The sequence below is a fragment of the Pyrgilauda ruficollis genome, unplaced genomic scaffold (assembly GCF_017590135.1).
Source record: "Pyrgilauda ruficollis isolate IOZ18807 unplaced genomic scaffold, ASM1759013v1 scaffold6, whole genome shotgun sequence".
NCBI lineage: Eukaryota > Metazoa > Chordata > Aves > Passeriformes > Passeridae > Pyrgilauda > Pyrgilauda ruficollis.
This window is the reverse complement of record NW_024527710.1, coordinates 13,913,361-13,938,901: the sequence shown is the minus strand read 5'-3', so window position 1 is coordinate 13,938,901 and position 25,541 is coordinate 13,913,361. Positions and strand designations below refer to the sequence as shown.

The 25,541-nt window shown below is 38.8% G+C and overlaps 1 protein-coding gene across 3 annotated transcripts in view; it reads left to right on the top strand.

The window, feature by feature from the left end:
- The window catches only part of TUT4 (terminal uridylyl transferase 4), a 44,413-nt gene continuing 18,872 nt past the window's right edge, over positions 1–25,541 (top strand). For 2 of the 3 annotated variants that reach the window (XM_041483016.1, XM_041483014.1), the window contains exons 1-14: positions 1–132; positions 8,182–8,855; positions 10,505–10,668; positions 14,072–14,188; positions 16,221–16,398; positions 18,594–18,682; positions 19,525–19,576; positions 20,143–20,212; positions 21,093–21,219; positions 21,666–21,785; positions 22,168–22,389; positions 22,543–22,717; positions 24,071–24,813; positions 25,389–25,539. In XM_041483016.1, coding sequence (XP_041338950.1) covers positions 8,294–8,855; positions 10,505–10,668; positions 14,072–14,188; positions 16,221–16,398; positions 18,594–18,682; positions 19,525–19,576; positions 20,143–20,212; positions 21,093–21,219; positions 21,666–21,785; positions 22,168–22,389; positions 22,543–22,717; positions 24,071–24,813; positions 25,389–25,539 — 2,770 coding nt within the window. In that variant the 5' untranslated portion in view covers positions 1–132; positions 8,182–8,293. The remainder of the gene's footprint in view (positions 133–8,181; positions 8,856–10,504; positions 10,669–14,071; positions 14,189–16,220; positions 16,399–18,593; positions 18,683–19,524; positions 19,577–20,142; positions 20,213–21,092; positions 21,220–21,665; positions 21,786–22,167; positions 22,390–22,542; positions 22,718–24,070; positions 24,814–25,388; positions 25,540–25,541) is intronic. The other variant, XM_041483015.1, reaches the window with a different exon arrangement.

The following is a 25,541-nucleotide window of genomic DNA, read 5'->3' as shown; positions in this document are numbered from 1 at the left end:
CCTTCGCCCCACAATGCACCGCGCCGCTGACATGGCGGCCGGGCCGGACTGAGCCGCTGCCGTCGGGGCCTGCAGCAGCCGCAGCCGGGCATGGCGGGGGCACCGCGCCGGCTCCGCTAGCGCCGCACACAGGTACCGGGGCCCGGGGGCTCCCCGCGGCCGGGGGTGGCGGCCCGGGGGGAGGCGGGCTCNCGGGCCCCGCGCCCGGGCGGGGGAAAGCGGCGGGGGCCGCGGCGCGGGGGCCGCCCCAAGGTCAGCGGGGGGCCGGGGCCGCCCCCGGGGGAGCATCCAGGCGGCAGCTGGTGCGTGCGGTTTGTTGTTCGTACGCCCCGTGGAATTAAATAATGCGGGGGGGAGAGACCCCCGCAGTCGGCGGGGCCCGCGGGGAATGTCCCGTGTGCGGGGCTGCCCTCGAGAGCCGTGCCCGCTCCGCCGTGAGAGGTTCTCCTTTCCGTGGATTACGATCTGCCTGGAGTGACACCCAGGCATCCCTTCGCCTACGTGGTTGTGCTCTTTTGTTGGCTTATTTTGTATACAAATACAGCTGAACGACTTTGCTGCTTTTGCAATATGTTGCAATTTGCCAGTTGGCTGAATGTGTCATATTACCTGAGGCCTCCTGGCTTTTAAGGTTGTTTCTGGGTATATCAAAGGAGGATGAGCTCATAACACACAGAGAAACAATACAATCGCTTTTAAGCTAAGGTAGAGATTAGTACATTAAAAAGATAGTTGTATCTAAGTATGGATCTAATAATTTTCTTATATCCATGCCACCTCCACGTCACTTGGCTTCCTGAGCACCGTGCCCTGGATTCCAGGGTCGTTGCATTTGCTTGAAAATAGAGGATACATGTTGTTTATGGTTTTGACTTGTGCTCGATGTTTCAGTGGTTGCTTTTTGGATAGTCTGACCCCAGATAGTTATGACATAATTATTTCCGTGACAAGAAAAGTAAGCCAGCCCTGCAAGTATGACTTAATTACAGTACCTGGCAGAAGGTGCTATATTAGGAGTCTCTTTTACAAATACCAATTTTGCAATGAGCTTTTTTTAATCATTTTTCTACTTAACTTTAGTGAAAACCTTCATAAAATTAATTTTGTGATAAAATTACCTTTTCCTGGAACATATATTGGGATATGTTCCCAGAAGATAGACACAGAGGGATCAGAAAGTTCCTCCTGTGTTTTCTTCTTGCACAGAGGACAGCTGGGACTTTCTTCTCATCCCTCAGCTTGCAGTGCTAAATGCCCTGGGACACCTGCACTGTGCAGGGCATTTATCCGGTTCTTCCTCTGAAGGGAATTGCTGCAACGGGGAGGAAGAAAGGGGATCAGGATTTCCCTGTGTTGTACTTGAAAGCAAGATACTCCTGAGGAGCTCCTCTTAACTTGTGTCTTGTGGCTCTGCTTGTCAGTCATGGTTCAGGATTGTTGTGTTCATGTTGATACCATAAGGCAGTCTGACTGTCTGCGAGTATATTCTGTGTTCAAGTCGCAATCCTGGCTTTTTAAACATTACAGAGCATTTCTACTACATTAAGTTTATTTTTGTCACTATCTCAGTGAAATAATGCAATACTGGTACTGACTTGTATGGAGAACTCATAGGAAGAAGGATCCTGCAATTTCCTTAGTGGATTAACTTGCACAATGGAAGCAATCCAGTGGAAGTCTACATTTCTCATGCTTTTGGCACATTAAGACTATTTTGTATATTGGTTGATAAATTGTTTAACTTAGAAGTACAAAAGACAAAGTACAAATTTTGTAACAATGCACATGAATTTAATTTTTACTCTTTTTTTTATATATTCACAGAAATGCATGCATACATGCATGTGTATTCATACTGTATCCTTGGTTTGTAATTTTGGTTCTAAGGTTTCAGCAAGTCTTTGGAAAAAACCCAGTTTATCAGATGTTCTTAGATTTTATTTTCATTTCTGTTGATGCATGAAATACTGCTGCCAGCAAGAAGTAACTTTCAGATTTTAGTTTTCAGTGTCAGCAAAGCTTGACACAGGAGTCTGGAATCAGTTTTGTGTTACAAACGATTGTGACTCAGTCCGCTGAGCGTGGCTGTGTTCTTGACAGCTTTCCTGAAGTTGTGATTTTCAGCATGTTTCTTCCAGTAGGGAAAGTGCTGGATGCTGGTGAAGAGGTATAAGGGTACTGGTAGAAGATCTGTTTGCTTTCACTGTGGTTTGTGAACTGGTTTGCAGCTGGTATGAAGCAGTTCAAAGACCATCCCTTCCTCAAGGATTCCAGTTTGGGTGAAGGGCTCACTGTTGCTTAAATACAAGATGCAGATAAGCTTCTATGCCACAATACATACTGCTGTATTGTCATTTAGCATAGCACTGAGCATAAGTGGAGGTTCAGATCAAGGTGAAAAAAATTGGTTTCAGTGTGTGGCTGCCATTTAAATGAGTTTTGTGATCATTTGAGGCCTCTGGAAGCCTCTGAAAGGCTCTAAACCAGTGCAGTGCTGTATTGTGCTTCCCCAGCCTCCTCACGGGTACTTGGACTGATGTGTGTGTTTGTTTTTGAAGTTAGAGCTCCCTTGTATCAGCTCCTACTCTGCTCTCAGCATGAACAGTGCGGCATTTGGGGAGATTTGGGTGCTGCCCCTCTTCTGGCTTCAGGGTTTGCTGCAGGTGGATCTGAGGTGTAAAGGACTGTTGCATAGCAGTAAAACATAGCATCAGAACCAAAATGTATAAAAGCATGAGGAGCCCATATGAAATAGAGAGGTAGAGGAGGCTGTTGTAACACAGCTGGTGTGGCTGAGAGAGGACAGCTTTCCCGAGTTTGGCATGGGGGGCAGCAGGAGTAGTAGGGTCAGAAAGAGGTAGTTCTTGGCATTGGGTGACGTTAGTTTTTCTCACCTTCTCAGTGAGTCATACAGTGCTGTAGAAAAAACAGTGAGTCAATGCAGAGTAATCTGTAGCAAGCATATCCCTTGTGGATCTCCCATCCAGCATATTTTGCTCACTTCAAAATTTAATTGTAAGATATTTGCACCTACATATGTTACTAAGTCTTGTATCAGCCAAAGCCTTTCTTGTTACTTCATTTATTCAGCAGTACTTCTGTTAATCAGATATCATCTTGTTACAGTGTTATATATTTTTACATATGTATATATCCATAGTTATATATCTAATGATGACTCCTTAGAAGTTTTCAGTCTTCCACATTGTAAACACAGCATCAGAGCTCTATGTTCACTGAGCCCAGAGTGCCAGTTTTGTTGCATCCTTGATTTGTGTGTTAAAGTTTATGTGCACTGTGCTGACTTCCTTCTGGATAGATTTTGGCAGTATTATCCTTACCAGGATAAATTCTATAGCCTGTAGTAAGAGGGAGTTCTGGAACACTATGTAGCACTTATGTTTGTTACTAAGAATATCGATGGGTTTAGTGCTGGTGGAGTCTGAAGCGCTTTAGTGGCCAGTAATCTCTGATAGTTTTAGTTTTAAGTACTTTGGAAAAACATCAAGCATAGGTAGTAGGTTCTACTAAGTTATGTCTAATTCATCATAAACCAAACATAAATGTGTGATAATTTTTTTAACTATTGACAAAGAACATGGGAGAGGTTTGAATGATTTGTAGAAGTTCTCAGACAGAAAAATGGGCCTAAGGCTGTAAACAGTCAGAAAAGACGCCCCCACCCCAGCACATTAGGGCTGTCCATAGACATCACCTGTGCTGCACTCTGAGCAGAGTGCAAAAGACAACCTTTCCTATTGTTCCTGTCTGTGGCTGTAACCTTTGTTTGCAGAATTTCCTTTTATTTTTTTTTTGAGGAAGTTCAGCTGGGCTATATTGGTGGTGAGGCGAGGGGGGCACTGAGGTTAATCACCCCACTTAGTGTTGGAAGGCTGGCTGGGAGATTGGAGCTTAAAGGACAATCATAATGGGAGAGATAAAAGCAGGTCTTGGATAAAATACAAGTCTCCCTATCTCAAAGGAGGGAATGCTTTATAGAAACAGGGTGATAACACTTATGTTTGTAGTACTTTCTGTGTTTATATTTTATCTAGTACTCCCCAGGGAAACAAAACTTAAAAGCCTGTTCTCTTTCCCTTTAGTTGCCTTTTTACACTGTAGTCCCTACTTTTGGGCATTTAAGCCAGTTGGGACCACATTTGAGAACATATTTGAAGTAATGGCAAAGGGTCGTTATTGAGTTTCTGTCTATTTTCTGGAACAATTATGCCTCAACAGAGGAGAGGTCTCTGCTGAGGGGGAAGCAGGAGGAAGTTCCATTTCCTTGTAGGGAGTAGCTACAAATCAGACAGGGCTCCAGCACGTCTGCTCTGCTTGCCCAAGGGGCTGTGATAGAGAGTGTGACAGAGGAGTACTAAATGAACGTCTAGGAAACCAGGTGGAGTCAGTTCTGCTGTTAATAAAATGATTAAAAAAAGCTTTGCAAATGAACAACTCAGAATGTAAGAGTTCACAGTTTAACTTGGCCTTCATCTTTGAAGAGGCCCTGTTATGTCAAATTCTGACTCCAAATGTATGTGTTTGAGGGAGTTGAATACAGTGGAAGAACTTGAGAGGAAGAAGTGGTAGAAGAGGTAGAAATATCTTCTTGAAAGTTTTTTGGTGGTTTTCTTTGTCCCCCTGTTGGGAAGGAAACCTTAGTCTGATTCTTTGCAATTCAAATGCAGAGTTTTCTAATGCTAGTCTGCAAGGTGGAGGAAACAAAAGAAACTGGCAAAAATGAAAGTGAAACATTCTCATTTCTTCATTTTGTGAGCCTAAAATGAATTCTAACCAAAGCTGATTTTAAACATTTTTAATTTGGTTGCTGTAGGTATGTATAGATTTTTATCCTTTTCTGGAGTTTAAGGTCAGATGGTATCTTGTCTGACCTCAAGCTGTTGTATTTGAGCCAGATTATTTTTCTAAAAAGAGCCAAGAGCTAGATTTCAGAGGAATAATTGGCACTGTACACTCAGAAAGCAGGGGAAACTGAGTCCCATGTAACACTGGGATATTGAATTATTGAAATATGCTGAACTGGTTTCAACAGGTTAATCATACCCCATTTTGCAGACACAGGAGAAATGCTCTGGTTTTGTTGCCAGCCTGGCTGGGAGAAAATTCTGCTTTGATTCCAGGTCTGGCAGTTTGGTATGAGCCTGAGCTTGTGAATAAGACATGCCATCCAGGTTTCTGCAAAGATGCCACCTCAGCACTGATTCACTCCACTCCAGTGTTTTGTTTCCAACCAACTTTTTTTTTTCTTTAGAGGCACTCCTTTCCCCATTTCCCTCTCTCCCTCTGCCATATGTAGATGGCTGATATCTGACAGAGGATGATCTTTTTGTGTTTGTCCTGGGTTCAGGAGAGGTCTCTTTGTGTCTCATACTGAGTTTTATTAGTTGGTTTATTTTACAGTTTGTTGTGAGATGGTAATTTGGATACTATTGAATATGTTGCAGCAGTTAACATTGTTTTTTGTTTGCTAAATCATTTCAGTATTAAAGAGGAAAAGGAAAGAAAAAGAAATCCTAAAGTTCAACAACATCATTATTGCACTTGCATTTCAGATTCTGCATTTCATTGTGGAACTCCTAACTTTTATTTCATACAGAGTATTCTTGTCTTATGAAATGTCATGGCCTTCCCTTAATTCATATTTCTTAGGAATAAAGACTATATCTGCTTTTTAACATTATCTACTTACATTTGATTACATTTTTGATATGTAGCACTATCACAGTACTCAAATCGTTAGCTGGGTTCTAGTTTTTACTAGCAGTTTCTTTAGTTACTTTTCCCCATCACATTTGTACATTTGATTAAAGATTATCTATTCTCTTTGAATATATAATTGTGTGTTTAATTGAATGGATAAGATAAAATAATTTGACTAATTTTTGCAGATTTTTTAAAAACCCACTTTCAAAATTTGACTCTAACAACGTGACACATAAAAAACCAAAATGCAGCCCCACTTCTCCTCCAATGCCGGACTTTCACAGCAACTTTAATCTGGAAGCGGTGCCAACAGGAGTTGTCCGCACCCTACGAGTTGTTTGTTATAGGCAGGCTCCTCCTCCTGCCCGGTGCCAGCTTTGCGTTCAGCGGGATCGGTGTCCCGGAGCGGTGCCGGTGGCGCTGAGCGCGGCGCGGCTCCGCCTGCCGCCCGGGCTGCCCCCGCTGCTTCCCCTCCGGCCCCCGGCCGGAGCTCATCGGGAATTGCTGTGTCTTTGTGCTTCGGGTTCCTTAGGTGGTTTGAGGAGGTTTTGCCCTCTTCAGGTTGAGCAAGTAAAGCATGATTAGTTTAGAATTTGAAAAATCATGTTGCCATTTCTCTTCTGGTTAGGTGAAATTAAAAACCAAACCCGCTGTAGAGGTTAAAGACAGTGACGTGCACAGTGACAGCTCACCAGTCTCCAGAGCAGAGCTTTGCACTGGCGCTCAGGGGCTGGAGGAACTTGAATTTAGCTAACCTGGGGGAGACCCTGGCCTCTCTTTACCACCCTGAGGCTTCAGCAGTGCTGGTACAGCTGCGCAGAGTTCCTGCTGCTTTTTGGTTAAAATTGCTGTGGGAAAGACTGGCTACAATCCAAAGGCAAATATTATTTAATCTTTACGACTTTTGATCTAGAAGTAAGAACCAGGTGCAATCAGTATTTAATAGAAAATAGTTGCAATATTAACTGAATGCATTTGTGAGATAAAATACTTTGCCATTGGAACAAATTTAGAAATGGAGATTTTTTTCTTCTTCAGTTTTTAGAGTTTACTGAAGAAGGTGATGCTAACAGCATCTTCAGGAAAATTCTTGTGGGTTTTGTTTGTTGCTTTGATTTTTCACCTTTGAAAGATATGTATTTTCAATTATATCAATAGAGACTCAAGATAACACGTTTTAGTACACGCTTTGTGTCCTGAAGTATTTTCTGTGTCTTGTTAAAATGAGATAGTAACTGTATTATATAGCCTGAAAAAAATTACTGTACTTCATACTGATAATATTTAGAAAGGTTTCTTTGGTTGTTTTTTTAAGCAGACATTTTAATTTGATCCTTCATTCTGGTTCTTGTTGTTAAAGTACAAAAGTATGCTGTGATACTTTTAATAGCTGTAATTCATAGGCTTTTCTATTATTTGCTTTCTTCACTAAATGATAAGTGATGGGTTCTCTAAAACCCAGAAATTTTCATGGGTCATGCATTTACCTAGCAAATATGCAGCTGGACAGGAAAGAGAAAAACTCTGCACTCCATATTTTGTTGAAGTTTTACAAAAATAATTTTCTTCTTTGTCTAATGCTTCATTCTCATAGTTTTCAATTGCTGTCTAAATGTTGTTACAAGAAAAAAAAAATCAAAGTCTTTGTTGCAGATTCTTGCCTTCCTTTTCTATATTAGTAAGACTAATTCCTTACAAACAGACCCACTTGTGCTGAACCTCCTCCCACTGGAAACACAACCTTTGAGTTGTCTCCAGCATAAATCTCAGATGATCATATACCACCTAAAGGCTTGAGGTTTAGATGAGGAAAGTTAATCTGCAGCTAAACAAAATATTTACTATTTGTGAGGGTTTTTTTAAAAAAAACTTACATAATTGCTGGCAGTTAATTTATATGAGAATAGGAGGTGCAGGTGATCGGTCAGGTTTATTATTAATACTTTGAGCTATATCTCTAAATGCTTTTTTAAATCAGTTAATAAAATGGAGCTTGCTTGCTGGAAACTGAATTAGTTTCCTCTAGTGGCTAATTTGAGCTGTGTGTTTATTGAGTGGTACTTTCTAGATGTGTTAATTTTTTTCTTTTTTTTCCCAGTGTAGTTGCAGACATCTTGGTTCTTGTTTTTGTTCAGAAAGCCAGAAATAGGAAGGAAAGAAAAAAGCAAGCTGTTGGCAGGTTTATCACTGAGTGTTTTTTAGCATGTTCTGCCATTTTTTTGTCTCTTCACAGCCCTCATCTTTTAAATACAAATCAAAATCATCAAAATTTTCACGAGTTTTACTTTAATAATGGAATGTGTTGTGAAAATGTACTTATGCCTGTGGGGGGGAATATGCTTCCTATAATAATTTGTATTAACACCTTTCTTTAGAGAAGTTTATTTAATGTCCTGTTTACATAGAGATTTAGTCTTTTTCCTTAATTTTAAAAATGCCTTATCATTATTTCTTCAGTAGACAATCAGCTACGATCCTTGCCTGCACAGAGGATTTAAAATCAACGGCAAATTGCTGAAGAATTGCACTTCAAGTGGTCTCGAGACAGGAGAAGCAGGTCTTCACTATAATGGAAGAGGCCAAGAGCTCAAAGAATGGAAATCATGACCCAAGGAAGTCTGTCCGTCTTGTCTGTGAGGAAGGCAAAACAGTCAAAGTTACAATTAATCAAAATTATAAATATAATAGAAATGACAAATCTGTGAAGGATGTCGGGAGAAGTTCTCCAAGTGGGAATAGCAGCAGAAAAAGTAAACAAAATGATGTTTGTTCTGAAAAACAAGGAGAAAATAAATCATGCAAAGTAAATAGTTGTATTCCTGGAACTAAAGATTTGGGATCAAGTGTTCAGGATCGAAGTCATGGAAAAGCAAAAAAGTTTTCTAATTTATCATCAGCAATGGAAAACCTGAAACAGACAAAATCCCAACCAGTGGGAGAAAATGCTCCAGGCTCCCATGTTTCAGGGAATGGGGTCAGTATGGAAAGTTTAACAGCTACTCAGAAAGGGAAACTGGTGCTGGAAAATCCAGTGGGAGTTCATACTTTGAAGACTAGTGTTGATCAGGCTGGTGATCCTGGTAAGACTGCTGCAGATCAAAGAAAAATGGAACATAAGCCTGATGACTTCAGTGAGTATTAGTTAACACTGCCTTATTCCATTTTCTTCTGGTGCAATTGCTGACAGTCTGAAATGGGCTTTGAAATGTTTCTGTTGGTGTTATTTTTTCACATGTACGAAGTTGCTGGTTGCATTTAGAGAGAACATGATGTTCATACAAGCATATTGCTTAGAGAACAAGAGATTATGATAATGGCTGTCCTTTTTTCTTATGCCTAAGACCTAAACATCTTTGTAAGCTACTTAGTGTGCGTGGGTTTTAGGCAATTTTGTGAATATAGTGTCTTAGGAAGAGGGAACCCTTTGTAATATCATTGCCACTCAGGGAAATGCCAGTTATTACTTCTTTTCAGAAAGATCAGGGGAAAAATGGGCAAGAAAAGTTCTTATTATATATAGAGGAAAAATATTTACTTCTTTTTTGTGACTGAAAATGTTTAGGCTTTGGCAGGTGGCTTTTTGATTTAGGGAGCTCTGGAATACCTATCATCCATCAGTGGTTACCCTTATGAGTGTACATTTCTTACACATATTTTTCAATGTCAAAATTAAATATATTGATCAAGCTTTGTCTCACCCGGTTAATTCCATAGCTCAGGATTTGTCACACTTCTTTAGAATGCTTTTTTTCTTTAATGAAAATGCTGTTTTAAGATGCCAGCCAGTGTAGGCCTTCTGTTTGAAGTATTTCCCACAGCTACAGCAGTTGCTTGTATGGAAATACAAGGAAAATAACAAAGTCTGTGGTTTTTTAGCTGTCTTAATAGTGTTTAACAGGAAAAACAAGTTCAAGTGGCAGCATCCTGTGATCAGTCAGCTCTTTGTAGACCCCCATTATGTACTGTGGAGACCATCTGTCACTGAGAAACCAGGACTTGAAAAGTTACTCAGCTTTGATTCCTTGCGAGTCTGGGGGCATCGATCTCATTTGAAAGGAAGGAAAAAGGGAAAGAAAAGACAAAGCACAAGTAACCCTCACTTTTGCTTATGTAAAAGCGACTGGAATAATTTGCCGTAGATGTTTCAGAGATGAGTGGCCTGTGACCAATGCATAGGCATGTGGAGGAACTGGCCCTGTGGCACTGGCTGAGTTTTTGGGAGCAGCAGCGTTGCAGAGCTCAGTGGCTGCTGCCTGTGGGTGAGAGGTGTCACGGAGCGTTCAGGTGTGACTCCAGCAGCTTCCAGGCTGAGGGCTGGGATTGCCTGCTGCCTGCCTCTGTAGGGTCATTTGCGTGAATGTCTTTGAGGCAGTTCTCTGACTTACTTCCTTAACAAAATGTGTCGTGTACAATAGTTTTATGCCTAATATTTATTGTTTCTCTTACAGTAGGGCATCTTGTTTACTCTGTTCTGGATGGCAAAACCCTTTCTTGCTTTGAACAATTTAAGAGACTGTGAATTTGACTGAAACACAGAATTAATCTACCTTTTTGTGTTTTTGACAGCATTCTTAGTAGCAGATTAGTCTCTGAAGTCCTTTTAAAATACTGGTTAACATACTGGAACAATTTTAATGTTTAAGGTGATCTTGGCCAGTGTTTGGATAAAAAACTGGAATATAGCTCTAATATGTGTTTGGTTCTTAGCTGCTCTGTACTCTAATTTTCACTTTTCCTCTCCTTGAATTACTCTGAAGAAAGTAACTGTTTCTTGCTTTAGGTAAAATAAAGAATTCTGAATCAACAAAAGAACATACGTTGGAAGCGGATTATTTAGAAAACACTGGTGTTATTGATGAATCTAATCTGACAGTTGAACAGCAACTAGGATTGAAACAAGCTGAAGAACGTCTGGAAAGAGATTATATCTCCCGACTTGAAAAAGTAGGTTGGGTTATTTATCAGATAAAAAAGAAAATGTGTGTCCTCTTTCATTATCATCACCATATTTCTGGTTGGGTGGTATTTCTACTACTGCCTGCTGCCTCTGTTTCTTTCTTCTTAATAATGAGTCACTTTCTGATCTAAGGCAGTGTCTCCAGTAGTTGACTAGTTGTTTGTCCTGGCAGATGAGATGGATTAGAAACTTAGTGTTCCTTTTGTGGCATATGTAGCCTTTGCAGAACAGTATTTTTTTAATTTTCTAGATATGAAGGTTTACAATTCCAGTATTTAGATTTTATCTTATAAGATTTAAGTCTGGTTCTCTGGAAACTCAGAATGCAGGACTAAAAAGAACCTTGAGCTTTCTTTAGTGTCTCTCACCAGTCCCAGTTGCTGTATTAGAGATGACTGCTTAAAAACGTTCACCTAAATTGTTCTTAATATTATCTCTAGTGAAACAAATGTTGAAGTCAGTGTAGGTAACCCAGAAGATTTTGTTAATATCTAATGGAAGCATTTTAATCCCTCATATGTTGTCCTAGGAAAATAACCAAAAGTTTATTACTTCTTTTTCACGCCATTCTGCACATGGGAAAATCATTCCCATTCCTGCAGTCGAACTTTCTTTAGGCTCTCTTGGTTCATTGGTCTTCGGGGTTTTTAGTTCCTGGTTCATTCTTGTTGCTTTTCTCTAGACACCCATTGTGTAAGCAGTGTTCAAAATTGGACATGCAATTTCAGCTGAAGTCTTACATGTAAAGAAGAAAGCTGACTTCATCTCTCTGAAATATGGCATTTTTGTTTAGGATCTCTGCTTTTTTAGTAGCAGTAGGATGTTGGCTTAATGTTGGAGCAGCAATGATTCCCATGGCCTTTCCTTAAGAACTGGTCCATCAGGTGTTTCCAGCCCTGTATGTTTTGCAGTTGATAATACTTAAGGAATGATACTTTGCTGTGGTATTATTTAGTTGGAGGTTATTTATTCAATTTCTTTAACTTTTTGTGATATCTGAATTTTTCTCATTTTACATTTTCTGCATCCTCTTCCAAGTCAATATCTTTTACATTTATAGTCAGCACACTTTCTGTTGCATTTCCTACCTCTTCAACAAAAGTGTGGATATTTCTGCCCCCACAAGGACCCTTGCTGAAGAACATGGCACATACTTCTTGAACTTGGCACATACTTCTAGGTATGAGTGCTCTGAGGACAGTTCTCTCAGCAGTTTTGCTCCCACCTTACTGTTCTTTATTTAGATACTATTTATGGTCTCCTTCTGAGACTGATACTATGACAAGTGACAAAGACTGTAACATTCAAATACAACGTCTGCTGCTGCTTCTTCAAGAGCTATGACTGATCTTTAAAAAAGCAACCCTAAGATTGGGTTAGTGCAATTGTTTGTAGCAGATCAGGTTGTCACCTCTGACCTGTTTTTTCCCTATGTGCTTATTAAAAATTTATTACAGTATTTTTCTGAATGCTAATTCTGACTGGTGTCTAATTCCTTGGTTCATCTTATTTAGCCCTTTAAAGATATTCTTGAATTTCTCTTTCCTGATGATCTGGAACCTTCCCATTCTCTGTGATTTCCTTAAAAGACAGCTGGCTCTTTTATAGATTAGCTCCTTGAGTGTCCAAGGACAAATTTCATGAGACCTGGCTTATTTGGGTGCATCTGTCTTACACAAGTAGTAGTCTGTAACTTTTCTGTCTTGTTAATTTGAGTTTTTGCCCTTTTCATTGGAGTTAAACACAATTAGATGATTTTAAAAGTCTTCGCAATAAAGACAAAATAGAAGTTATTACATGATTCAGCCTTCCTGGCAACATCTATTAGCGTAATACTGCAGACCAATATTGTAAAGAAATACAATTTTTTTCAAAAATACGTTTACTGCTGATACTCACTTTATTATAAAAGAATGGTAAAATATTTTTTATCTACTTCAGTCATCAGGCATCAAATACTTGAATCTTCCCATGTTGCCAGGTGTAACTGTCTGTAGGTTGTTTTCCAGATGGATGTTTAATTTAATCTTACTAGGTACCTGTCTTAGAGAAAACAGGGTTAAAAAAAATTTGTAATTAAAGCAATATTTTAAATTTATATTTACTCTGTAGTTGGAGAGTATCAGACTAGTTTTTTTTCCAAAAGCAAAAGGTCAAACTCAGTAAGCAGTAAGTGGAAAAACTTGCCCAAATTTAACAGTGGTTTAGGTGTCCATATGGTAAGTGAAATTTTTTTAACTGATCTGTGATCCACCTCAGTGTCTTAAAATGGTGTTCATTCATTGTTAGGTCACTGTTTAAACATCTGGTGCTTTCAGTATACTTTTTGGGTTTCGTAAATATAGCTGTACTAGAATTAGGACAAAAATTTTAAAGTATTTTCCAGTTATTGGAAAAGTCTAACAGATAAGGAGAAAAACTAAAGTGTTTTTTTTTTAAACCCTTTTGTCTCTGCAGTGAGCTTTTCAAAAGGTTTCCCATCTCTGTAGCTGTGATCTGTTATAGCAAGAAGATTGCAGGATGGGACACATAAATTGGAGTATTTGGAAACAGCCCCTTCTCTTTGCAGAGTCCTTTCTGCCTTTGAGTCCAGCAGGTGCTAATGATTTCCTGGCTGAATAAACTCCACGGTATCCCCTCGTGGACCCTGAGAAAACAGGTTCCCTTCTTCCACATCATCTCTGGACGTTTGGCTGCTTCTTGCACACTTGGGGATCTCCCAGTTGGCCACTCTCCATTTGTGTACTCCATCTCTGCCAGCCCGTGTGTACAAAAAGGTGCTTGTTCTGCAAGTGTCTCCAACTCTGAGCATTCCAGAGCGTCCATCAGAGTGGAATAGCATCAGCCCTTGCTGGAGGATCCCACCTTGGCTGAGCACAGTGATAGGGAAGTGGCTGTGTTCCCCCAGGCTGCCCAGCCACACCCTGTCCAACAGGGCAGAGCCACTGCCCTGGCTGGGGCAGACAGCACCGCGTGACACAGCAGCAGAGCAGGGCACGGCTGAGCTGCTGCCATTTCCTCATCAGGGAAAGGCGGGGAGATGCTGGGATTTAGCCAGTAATTAAAAGCTTCACCTGACAGGGGAATGGCTTACTGGTCTTTAGGTCAGCCATAAGAAGCATAAACTCTTCAGCCTTTGTCTTACCTCACTAAATTTACTGAGAAATGTAGTATTTGAGTCATCTCACTTCCTTCCTTCACTCTCCCCTCTTGTCATACTGGTAAAAATCCATTTCTGCTTGTTTTTTGAAGATTGATTAATGTTTGCAAAGCACCTTTACATTAAAAGTGTTACATAACAGTTAAGTACAGTTTATTAATCAAAGAATTGAGTTTTTCAGGAACTACTGGTAGAAATATTTGTTTTAATATATGGCAATTTTTCCTCAGCGCTCCCCAGAATACACCAACTGTCAGTATCTATGCAAGCTCTGCTTAGTCCACATTGAAAATATCCAGGGAGCCCACAAACATATTAAGGAAAAACGTCATAAGAAAAATATAATGGTAAGTTAACAAAATTATGGCTGCTTTTTTCTTTCTTATACTCTTCTGGTTTTTTATTTTATTTTTGAAATCCAAATATTTTTGTTGTGTGGTTTGTTTTCTTTGATGATGTTCATTTAAGTGAAAGATTGTGTGCTGAGCAAGATGCGCAAATTTCTGTTTTCTGTTTAAGAAGAAGGGCTTGGTGATTTGTCCAGGCAGAGAGGAAAGGACAGTTTTGGTCATTGCTTCTGAATTAGTGTCTCTGAGTAGCGAGCAGTTCATCATACTTTTAGTAAGAAAATTATGAGAATGGTGAGAAATATATATTACACAAAAATAGATTCAGTTTTTCTGTTCACTGAAAATAATGCCATTGGTAGCAAGACCTCCAGGGACTGGAGGTGGGGTTGGGGATGTTGTTTATGGGTTATTTTTACTTTGGCTGACTTGTTTAGTTTAGAAGAGTTACAGGAGGGAAGGATTCAATTCATTCATCATCACCCTGGGTTTATTAATGTACTTAATATGAAAAACAGTTCTAAGGCTTACAAAGAGAAAACCAGTTTCCTTATCAGATACCATGGTGCTATGGTTTGCTCTAAAGAAATGTTACATGTAAGAAATCCAATAAAAGTTGCACAGATTTTCTTGCCAGCCCATTTCTGTAAATGCTGATGAAGAGCTACAGATTATCCAGTATGTTGGATTTTGTGATTTAGATGGTTAAAATTACTCTTTCTAGAACCATTCCCCAAAATTCAGTCAAATTACTTTCACATGTTTCCATGGATTTCTTGCCATACTTCTGTTTTTCATTAATGCTCTAATTCTAAATTGTGTGCAAGTCATCACCTGGAAGACTCCAAATGCCATAAATCCATTAAATCTCAGAAAGTAACATTTTTACAGTATGGTCAGTGATTATTTGTAAAGGATTCTGGTTCTCTCACTGTCTCCTAAATTGCATCATGCTTAAAGAAACGAGCCAGCCCTATGATTGATCTATAAATGCTTCCTTACCATGCTTTTCATCTGGGCATGAAGATGAGAACTGAGCAATGAGGTTTCTTTAGCACTGAATGGAATTCTCAAGGACAGGGAGCAGTTTCACTTTTTAACACTTACTCCAGATAGCTTTATGTGCAGCATCATGGTGTTACCTATATAACTGTCTTAAATGTTACTGCATAAAATGCTCCTGTTTACAGCTCTGTGAGATACATGACAATCAAATAGGCTCAGCAGCAGCTTTGGTTCCCAACTCAAGAAAAATCCTAACATGGTGACATAAAAAAAAATCCCATACTACTTTAAACATGCTCATATTCTTTCTTACATTTAATTTGTTCAGATAAGAACAGAAGAGTTGAGAAATGCAGCCTAGAACTAAAGAAACATTTTCATACTGTACTGTTTTCTTAGTGCATATTTATTTTATAGTTATTATTTATTTCAGTCGTATCTTTCATGTAGTTGTTGAATTCATGGAACAGGGAGTTGTTGTACTTAGTCCCAAATTACTTGATGCATCTGATGTGTTCTTGCTGTTGGATTGGGTGCACTAAATCCAGTACTTTCTGGAACCAGCTGTTTAAGCAGCAATGGGACTCAACTTATAAAATTCCCTTGGAGCTAGGAATACTTTTGCTGCCTCTGATAACTTTCCTTCAAGTACAATCCACAATGAAAAAATTCATGTGACTTTTCCAGTTCAGTTACTTTTATGAAGTAGGAACAATTACATCTTTTTATTTTCTTGGATGAATTCTGCTTCAGAACTGTCAGGAAATGTGGTTCAGGAATGGAATACAGAAGGTTCCCTCTCCAGTTGCCAGCTGTGAAATGACATTTTCTGTTTTAAACGCTGAGCATCTGCTCTCATTCCTGGGACCACACTATTGTATTTGCCAGTTAGGCCAGGCAGAGTTCCTCTCTTTGGAAGTGTTGGTCAGGACACAAACAGCAAACAGCATGTTCCAATATAGCAGTAAGAGATAGCCTTTCTTCTTAAAATACCAGTTTTTAATTACATCATCCACCAATTATTCAGGAAAAGCAAGAAGAAAACGAGCTGCGGGCGCTCCCGCCGCCCTCGTCTGCACAGTTGGCTGCTCTGAGTTTCACTCTCATCGAGGCAGCAAATGAACAAGGCATCTCAGATGAGGACTTCAGAATTCGGCAAGAGATTGTAAATGAGATGGAGAAAATTATTCAACAGCCCTTACCAGGTATTCATAATATTCTCCATTTGCTTTAGGTGAAAATTTTTCATTATTTTTATATATATTTTTGATACCTTCATTAATGGTGAATGAGTGCATTTGGGGTTAAATTACCTTGATAGTGTTCAATATTAATATAGACAGACTTTTTAGTACAGACTGGCAGTTGATTTTTAAAGGATTAACAAATATACAAAAAGAGGAAAATATGATTGTGCTTATTTGTCCTTCTTTCAGATGTGTTTATTGATGCTCTTTAAAGTGGTGGGATAAGATAACAAAAAGGATAATATTTGACATCTGCTTCTTTGCATTGATTTCTCATCAGCTCCTATAGTTAATGTACTGGGAGTTTGAAATCAGATTTTGGAGCTGCGATGATGTTGACTTTGTGCTAACAGTGGTTTGTTGTTCAGTGCATCTGAACAGAAGAAAATATTAATCTCACTGCCAAAAAAAAGTTGGAAATTTTTAATTTCATCTGTGCTGGAATCAGGTGTTCTATACCGTCCATTTGTTTTATCAATACCTTTTTTTTCCCTTTGCTCTATAAAAATTCAACTGTAAGAAAGATTTTGATATGTGCAGGATGATTAGCTTTAGTTTTAGATGCTCTGTGAAGTATCTGCTTAAACAAAAGGTGCTGAATAGAACAGGGGTTTGTAGGGTGGAGGTTTTGGTAATCTGTTTGTTCTCTAGTAAGTGGCTCCTAGTGCAAACTTCTGTTCTGGCACTCTAGGGAGTTTTCCACTGATAGTGGGAAGCATAAGACAAAGCTTTTTCACATAACATTTTATACCTAAATGCTCAGGAAAACTATTGTTACTTTGTCTGGCTGACTTGTTTGGGCTGATGAGCTTCTGTGAAGATGTAGGAGTAGTGGAAGGGGAGTCTGTAATAGTAAATGACAGTTTGTTATTCTCCTTTTCAAAGCCCAGCTATGTTCTAGTAAATGTGTTTTCCTAAGTTGTAAATTGAGAAAAATTTAATTCATGCGCTGTGTAGAAAACATCTGATCTTCTGGCATGGTTTTCTCTTGAGCTCACATTAGAACTATGCAAAAATTCTTACTACTATGATAAGCCATTGGAAGAAACTGCAAATTATTATTATTAGCCATACATACTTTAATTCTGAGAGAGCTGGTTTCTAAGCAGTGAAAATACACAGCTTGAAGCTGTGTATATGTAAGATCTGTTTTCTCTTTTGAGAGTGTTTTTGTTGATGTTTCTGATTGAATGAGTTTGGTCAGAACACATACAAAGGAAGATACACGAGAAAAATCCTCTTTGCTGTGAAGGTGGTTGGACACTGGCACAGGTTGACTGGGGAGGTTGTGGTCTCTCCAGCCGTGCAGATTTTCAAAACCCAACTGGACACAGTCTGGGCAACCTGCTCTAGGTGACCCTGCTTGAGCAGGGTGTTGGATTTGGGAAGGATTGAGAACACTCTCATTTTTCAGCTGATTTAAGTGTGGGAGACCCTAACTTCTATTACAGTCAAATTTTCATCTGCAAAAATTTCATCGTGAATTGGGATAAATGGTTGTTTATGGAATGGGACAGCATTTCTTGTATTATTGCTGAGTAGGTATTTCCTAGTTAGTTTAGATCTGTTCTGCATCTTTGCAGGTAACTGCATTAATTAAAACACTGAATGGACACTGTACTCTGTCCCTTGGATTATACTGAAGTTATGTTTATGTGCATATTTTGTAAGGAACTGTGTGTTGGAACTTGCTGATGGAATCAACAGATTTGTGCCTCATATAGAAGTCTGTGAGGCATCAAAGAATTCTATAACTGGCTAAGAGCTGCAGTGAAATCAAGCTGTAGTTAACAAAAGCTGTTACATAAAATCCTACACTGAGATGGTGACAGTTATTGTTACTTCATATTTAATTTTATGTTAAAAACAAACAGAACTATTGCAAAAAGTCTTTAAAACAGCTTGGAAAATGTTGGACATTTGGGGCTTACAGTATTTGAATTATTTGTTTTCCTGTGATGCTGTGTTATGGAAATGCCTGCCCCTCGCAAGAGTGAGAAAGGGGTTCAGTGTTCATTAATCTCGGTGTGCCACTTGTGAGGTGCAGTATTTGAAGCAAGGTATGCATGATCCACTAAAGAAAAGATTATTTACATATTAACTGTTATTATTTACCTATTAACTGTTAAATAATTATGTTTCTCTCTCTCCAGACTGTTCCCTGAGGATGTATGGCTCCTGTTTAACTAGATTTGCTTTTAAGACCAGTGATGTTAACATTGATATCAAATTCCCCCCTAAGGTGTGTAGATATTATCTTATATTAACGAAGACTGGTTTTTAAATCAAACCTATCCACATTTATTTCTTTTCCATTGCCTTCATCTTCTTTTGGGGCACATGGTGTTAGAAGAGCACAAAGTATCTAATCTTTGATTTGATGTCATCTGTGCTGTGAAGGAAGTTATCTTTAGATAACTTTAATTCTTGGGTGGGTTTTGTTTTGTTTTGTTTGGACAATCTTATGCTAGGCTTTTTGTAATTTTTTTTGAGTAAGCACTGAAGCAGTATGAAAATAGTTGGCTTGGCTAAGTGTGCTTCCATGAGTTCAAGATTCAGACTGTAAACTCTTGTAGGTTTTGATTCCCCCCCACACTTCTAAAATTTGGGGTAAGAGTGACATTCCTTAGATAAGGAAATTGTTGGTTCATGTTTACTGATATTAGCAGCACATTCTTGATAGACACTCAACTGCTACACTTGCATGTGTTTCAAAATGATAACCTTTAAAAACTCCTGGGAAAGTCCTGACATAAAATTCTTTATTGCTGTCCATTTCTAGTAGTAGTCATTGACAATGAAACTGCTGAATATATGGCAAGTGCTTTTATTTGTCCTGTTAATGCAGAGCTAGAACAGAAGAGTTCACTAGAGCTGTAGGCTAAAGGAAGGCTGGCTGTGAGGTTTACTGGCACCTGTTTTCATGGTGTAGACAGGTACAGTCAACTTATTCATACTGACAAATGATTTCACTTTTTTGAGGAACACAGAGTTACTAGTTGTGCAACCCAAGTAGCTTGAAACAAAATGTAAAATAAAATATTAGTCTCGATAATGCGACCTGCTCTAATTTTATCATTGTAGATGAGTCAACCAGATGTTCTGATCCAGGTGCTTGAGATCTTGAAGAACAGTGGTGAGTTTTAGTTGCATCTCATTTCTATTTAGCATTCCATCTGCTGCTTAGTTGTTTTTATGTTTAAATTTTCTGTGAACTTAGAAAACTTGATGGGTTTTCAACCAAAGTATCAGGGCTGTTTTTATGAATGTGATTTTTTGAGCACCAGTGCTTGTGTGAATGAGAGATGAGAAGCTGCAGCAGAGAGTGCTCCAGTTCAGGTTGCTAGAAGTTGGGGCAGTAGTGTCAGATGCCTGAGCAAAAAGGTTTAACCTTTTGTAGGATGAATTATAAGCAATAAACTCAAAAGCTGCTTTCCACTTGCATATGTATATGAGGGAGAGCTGTTCCAGGACTTCTAAAACTTGTAGCCTCATGGTTCTGTCAGGAACACAGCCTGGCTGTCTGGTACTGGTGGTAAGCAACAAAAGTAAACAGAAAATATTGGTACTGCTTAGCTATGCACCACTTAATTTGAGTTGTTCTGAAAAATCATGGCATAAATGTAATCATTTTAAAGACAGAATTGGGAAAACTGTAAGAAACTTTGTTTCAAAGTGTGTTTTTTCTCCTTCATTGCTTAGCTGTCTACTCAGATGTGGAGTCGGATTTCCATGCCAAAGTTCCTGTTGTCTTTTGCAAAGATGTTAAAAGGTATGTGTGACTGAAAAAAGTTTTTAATGAGTTACTGTGCTTGTTCATAGTAGTTGCCTGCCTGCACTCTTGACAAGAAGTATTACTGTAACATTCAGCTAACGATTGTATTAAAAGGGAATTGCTCATACACAGAAATGTAATTTAGAAAGAAAGCTGTTTTTGGGCTACACAGAATTCACTGGGTGTAGGAATCTGACATTACCTTTTAGTTAACTGGGGGAAAAGTAGAGTGGTTTTCAGTTATTTAAATTTTTTGCCAGCAGTTTTAAGCCAAGGCTTTAAAAACATTTATAAGATAGATATTGTCAGAAAGGACACATCATCTGACAGTTTCAGTAAATTCCTAAGAAATAGCAACCTCCAAAATGAAACATGATTTCTTAACTGGCCAGAGGTATGGACTGAAACTCTGGGGAGGTAAATGCAACAAGAGTGGGCTTGGCTTTTCCTGTGTTTGTAACAGAATAGAAATAATTGTTCTGAAAAGCTAAAGGAAAGTTTTTTGAGAAGCTGTTTTGTGGGTTCACCTTAATGTAACTCTTAATGTGCAGCAGGTCTGGAGTATTAATTAATTTATTAGTTTAAGTGTTTTGAATGTAGACAGTATACTTGGCAATTGAATTGTGCAAGATAACGTCATTAAGTAATGGCAGAATATAAGAGAAAATTCTGAATGCTGTTTTGTATTTTTCGCTGTGGTGAATTTCTGTAAGTTCTAGATGCAGTCAATAAGCTAATAGTAGGGAAAATGTAGCTTTTTGCATAGGGAGACACTGATGGATGTTTTTATTACAGGGGGTGTGATGCCCCACCTCCCCCTGCCCCATCTGTATCACAAAGTGATAGCCCTTTATCTGTTCTGCATTTGTGATTGCAGTGGTTTGACATGCAAAGTAAGTGCTAGGAATGACGTGGCTTGCCTTACAACTGACCTGCTGGCTGCACTTGGTAAACTGGAGCCTGTCCTGATTCCCTTGGTTTTGGCTTTCCGCTACTGGGCAAGAGTAAGTTATTGAATTATCCTCAATACTTCTTTTTAAGCACTGTGTACAATGTGCTGTGTAATGTAGCATGAATATGTTTGTGGAAAGGACTTCATAACACTGCTTCACCCCACCTCCATACGTGAGATGCCACTGTACAATAGCACATTTCAGCATTGACTGAAATTCTAGATGGCAGCAGAAATACGTCCCACAATCACAAAATGTGGTGAAACTGAAAAGAATAATATATGATAAGAGAGTGTTCCTTAATGCACTGTATGAATTGCTGGTTTTTATTCTATCTGTATGTGACATGGCATGACCACTGCAGTTTCTGAGATACAGCATTTTGTATTTCACTCCAGTATGTTTCTCACATTTCTTTAGTATTTGTCCTTTTGTAATAGATTGTAAACTAAAATTCTGGTGTTGCATGGGAAAAGTGATTATTTCTTCTCTTACAGCTCTGTCACATTGACTGTCAGGCTGAAGGTGGAATTCCCTCATATTCCTTTGCCTTAATGGTGATATTTTTTCTTCAGCAAAGAAAACCACGTATTTTACCGTCCTATTTGGGCAATTGGGTAAGTGATTTGGTAATATATTAACTTCATTATTAAATTGTTGGCATTATTTCTGTGTTCTGCAGCCTCATAGAAATGCAGAATTTGATTGCCAAAGAAAATTATAAATAAAATGCATTGGTACTTCATGCTCACACAGATGATGCTTGATGATTCTGAAGACTTTTTTAAAAGGCACTTGTAGCAGGCTGTATACTTGTGTCATCTGTGTTTTGGAGAAAAGGCAATTATTTTCTTCTTTATTTCTCTGAATTTCTGTCTCTGACATCTGTTAATCTTGAGCGGTATGAATACCACAGTAGTCAGTGTTACATTTGCTGAAAACTGTTGGTTGTATGTATTATATACAGTCTTGTTTCAGAGGCACTTTAATTGTTATTAGATTGAAGGCTTTGATTCAAAGAGGCCAGATGACCACCAGCTGAAAGGGGTGGAAGATGAAGAATTTGTAAGGTGGGAGTACAAACCACCCACAAACGGTGCAGCAAAAAACTCTGTTGGAGCAGAAAGCAAAGCTAAAGTCGAACAACAAAAAGGTGGTGGCAAGAAAGCAACAAGCTCAGAAGTGGACAACCAAAGCAATGTGAAAGAGAAACATGGAATTGTAAGTCCTGACTTAATTTAATTGAAAACCATTTGCTATCTCTTATCTCTATTTTTTTTATTTTTAAACATAGATGTTGGATGGAATCAGGACAAAAAAAAGGAGAATATTCATTTCTTATTGCAGTTGAGCACTTGTGTCCATGTTTTTCAGTCTCTCTTAGCGTTCAAAACCCCTCACCAAGTTTCACTGGGGCAACTGTGGTTGGAACTTTTGAAGTTTTACACACTGGAGTTTGCTTTGGAGGAATATGTCATCAGCATACGGGTACAAGAGCTCTTAACCAGAGAGAATAAAAACTGGCCTAAGAGGCGAATAGCCATTGAAGGTAGGCTGATCCCTTCCCACTTCTGTAGTCATCCTGCTTTAGCATCTTTATTTGCTTAACTTGCAAATCTGTTACAAGAATCTGGACAATAAGTCTCTTGAATATATATTTTGTCAGCTATTTAGTCTCTTTAAACATAAGTTTTCTCTGTGTAAAAAGCAGGGAAAGTCACTGAGTTGCAGAGCAATCTGTGGCATTCTGAATTGACCTTAAGAACAGAGAAATTGGGTATTTGAGGAAGGTTAAGTAACCATGTAAGGTGATATTTTTATAAAAGCATGAATAATGACTTTTGAACACTTTCTAGAGATGTTGCTGAAGTGGCTTATCTGTAACACTTGAGGCGATGGAGAGGACAAAGAATCATACAGACAGAGAATGAGGTACAGAGGTACTTTGAAGGATGAGTCAATAAGGTACAAGAACAGTGAGAAGGAAAGTAGAACAGATAAACAAGCAATAAATTCTTGAGGCACAGGTTGAGTAGTGGATGTTGAGATCACTCCTGTGACTTTTAATTTCCTCTCCCAATTCTTTTCTTCAATCACTTTTAGCTTGAGTGTAGAAAAAGTAAGGAAGTGTTTATTCAACATGTGGGATGTAAGGTGGCAGGACAAATCATTGAGGAAGAAAATGAGAAATAATTTCAAAAAACCAGCTTGTATTCGGGTTCTGACACCTACTGTTATTGGGCTAATTGTGTTGTTTGCTTTATGTTTTTTTACTTCTCATTTTTGCCTTTTTTTTTTTTTTCCAATGTTGAGTTTGTAGCTGATGTTATGAAGTAACAGAATCTCAGTTTGGTACTATCTTCCAGGCAAACTTATAGCAACTATGCAGGAGCTCTTTTTGCTTGGAAAACATGTTTGATCTAAAAATCATTAGGAAGGACTAAGAGTGGATCCTGGTGAGATTGGTTCATACAATCCTTACATCCTTAATGTTACTCGTAGACAAATGAATTTCTTAAGGGAAATGAAAGTCCTTCTTCAGTGGAGGAAAAAAAGATTCTGGCTGGCATCTATTTATTATGCCTTTGTATATTTATTATAATTTCTAGTTTAGAAATTGGCCATGATATAATGGTGCAATATACCCATGGTTTTCTTTTTGAGTAACACTGTTTAGAATTGTTTTTGATAGTCAGCCATTCATGGCGCACATGGGTATGTTTTGTTTGGAAGAATTCTGAAAAAACTTGTGGGTCTTTCATTCTCTAAGTATATCCACATACAATTCTGGATTATAATATAAGTATCTCCTTAACTGCCCTGTAATAACTTAGGGATTTCAGCTGCTTTGTGAAATGTGGAAGTTAAAGATTATTAATTAAATTGTTCTTTTTCTTCCCAGATCCTTTTGCACTAAAGAGGAATGTTGCACGAAGTCTAAATAGCCAGATGGTATTTGAGTACATCCTGGAGCGATTTAGGACAGCATATAAATATTTTGCATGTCCACAAAGTAAAGATGGGATTAAATCCAAGCCAGATACCAAGAAAAAAGAAAAAGGGAAAACGAATAATAAGAAATCCACACGATCTGAAGAGCCTGTAGCAAACTGTTGCCTTCCACAAGGGGAAAATGTTGTAGATAAAGAAGTTACAGGAAGTGGATGTAACATACCAGAGAATGAAGTTGAATGTAATAAAGTGGTAGAAGCTGTAGCCAAAAGATGTACTTCCCAGGACATGGACCCTTTGCTACTTTCAACATTGGACTCTAGCTATGATGAAGACAAAGAAGAAGCTTTACCCCTTATTTCCAATGAATGCTGTGAATTAAAGGAAAAATCACCTAATGAGAGGGATGATTTAGAAATTTCAGTGTGTCTAACTGAGGGTGAGCTCAGCCACCACTGTAACTGCAGTGCACATCAGCCTGATGACACAAATTCCAGTAATGAGTTTTCTGATGCTGAAAGCAGGCAGAGTTTGGTACTGGAGTCGTCTCCGCAGACGAAGTGCACTGGCACCCCAGCTACCTCGGCCAGCTGCAAAGCAGTGCTGGAAACCCAGGATCTCAAAGAGGAAGGCAGGCTCTCAACAGAAGAAATGCATTATGTGTTTGATAAGTTTATTTTTACTTCAGGAAAGGTAAGCAGTGCTGGTCATGGATCACTGGGCCGTTACTTTGAAGTCATTAAATCTAAGAGTGGAAGGATGATGGGATTCCCATAGGGGTTGTTTCAGTCTGGGGTATGGGTGGGAGCTCTGGCCTTTGCAGGGTACCTGTTGCTCAGGACAGGAAGCATCATCCTGTGTGGCATTTGCATTAAATGGTCTGTTTCTCTCATCTTGAGTTTTTTGATTTCCACACAAAAAAATCTGGGTTTCTTTGTGGTTATTTGTGGGTTATTTCTGCCTTTTCTCTCCTATTTTCTTGTAGAATTCTCTCATCTTGAGCTTTTTGATTTCCACACAAAAAATCTGGGTTTCTTTCTGGTTATTTGTGGGTTATTTCTGCCTTTTCTCTCCTATTTTCTTGTAGAATTTCCAGGTGCTTTGAGACGCTGTGGGAACTAAATGCAGCTTGTTGAGAGGTGTTCTGCTCTTTGTAGAGGCTCTGTTATTGTTCATATGTCAAATGTTCTTGGTTGCTTGGAAATGTTAGGTCTGCTGAACTGTCTTAAGTGCACAAATAGAATTTTCCTTTTTTTCCCCCTAAAAAGCCACCAACTATAGTATGCAGCATCTGCAAACGGGATGGACATTCCAAAAATGATTGCCCAGAGGATTTCAAGAAAATTGATCTAAAACCACTACCACCAATGACAGACAGATTTCGGGAAATACTTGATATAGTGTGTAAAAGATGTTTTGGT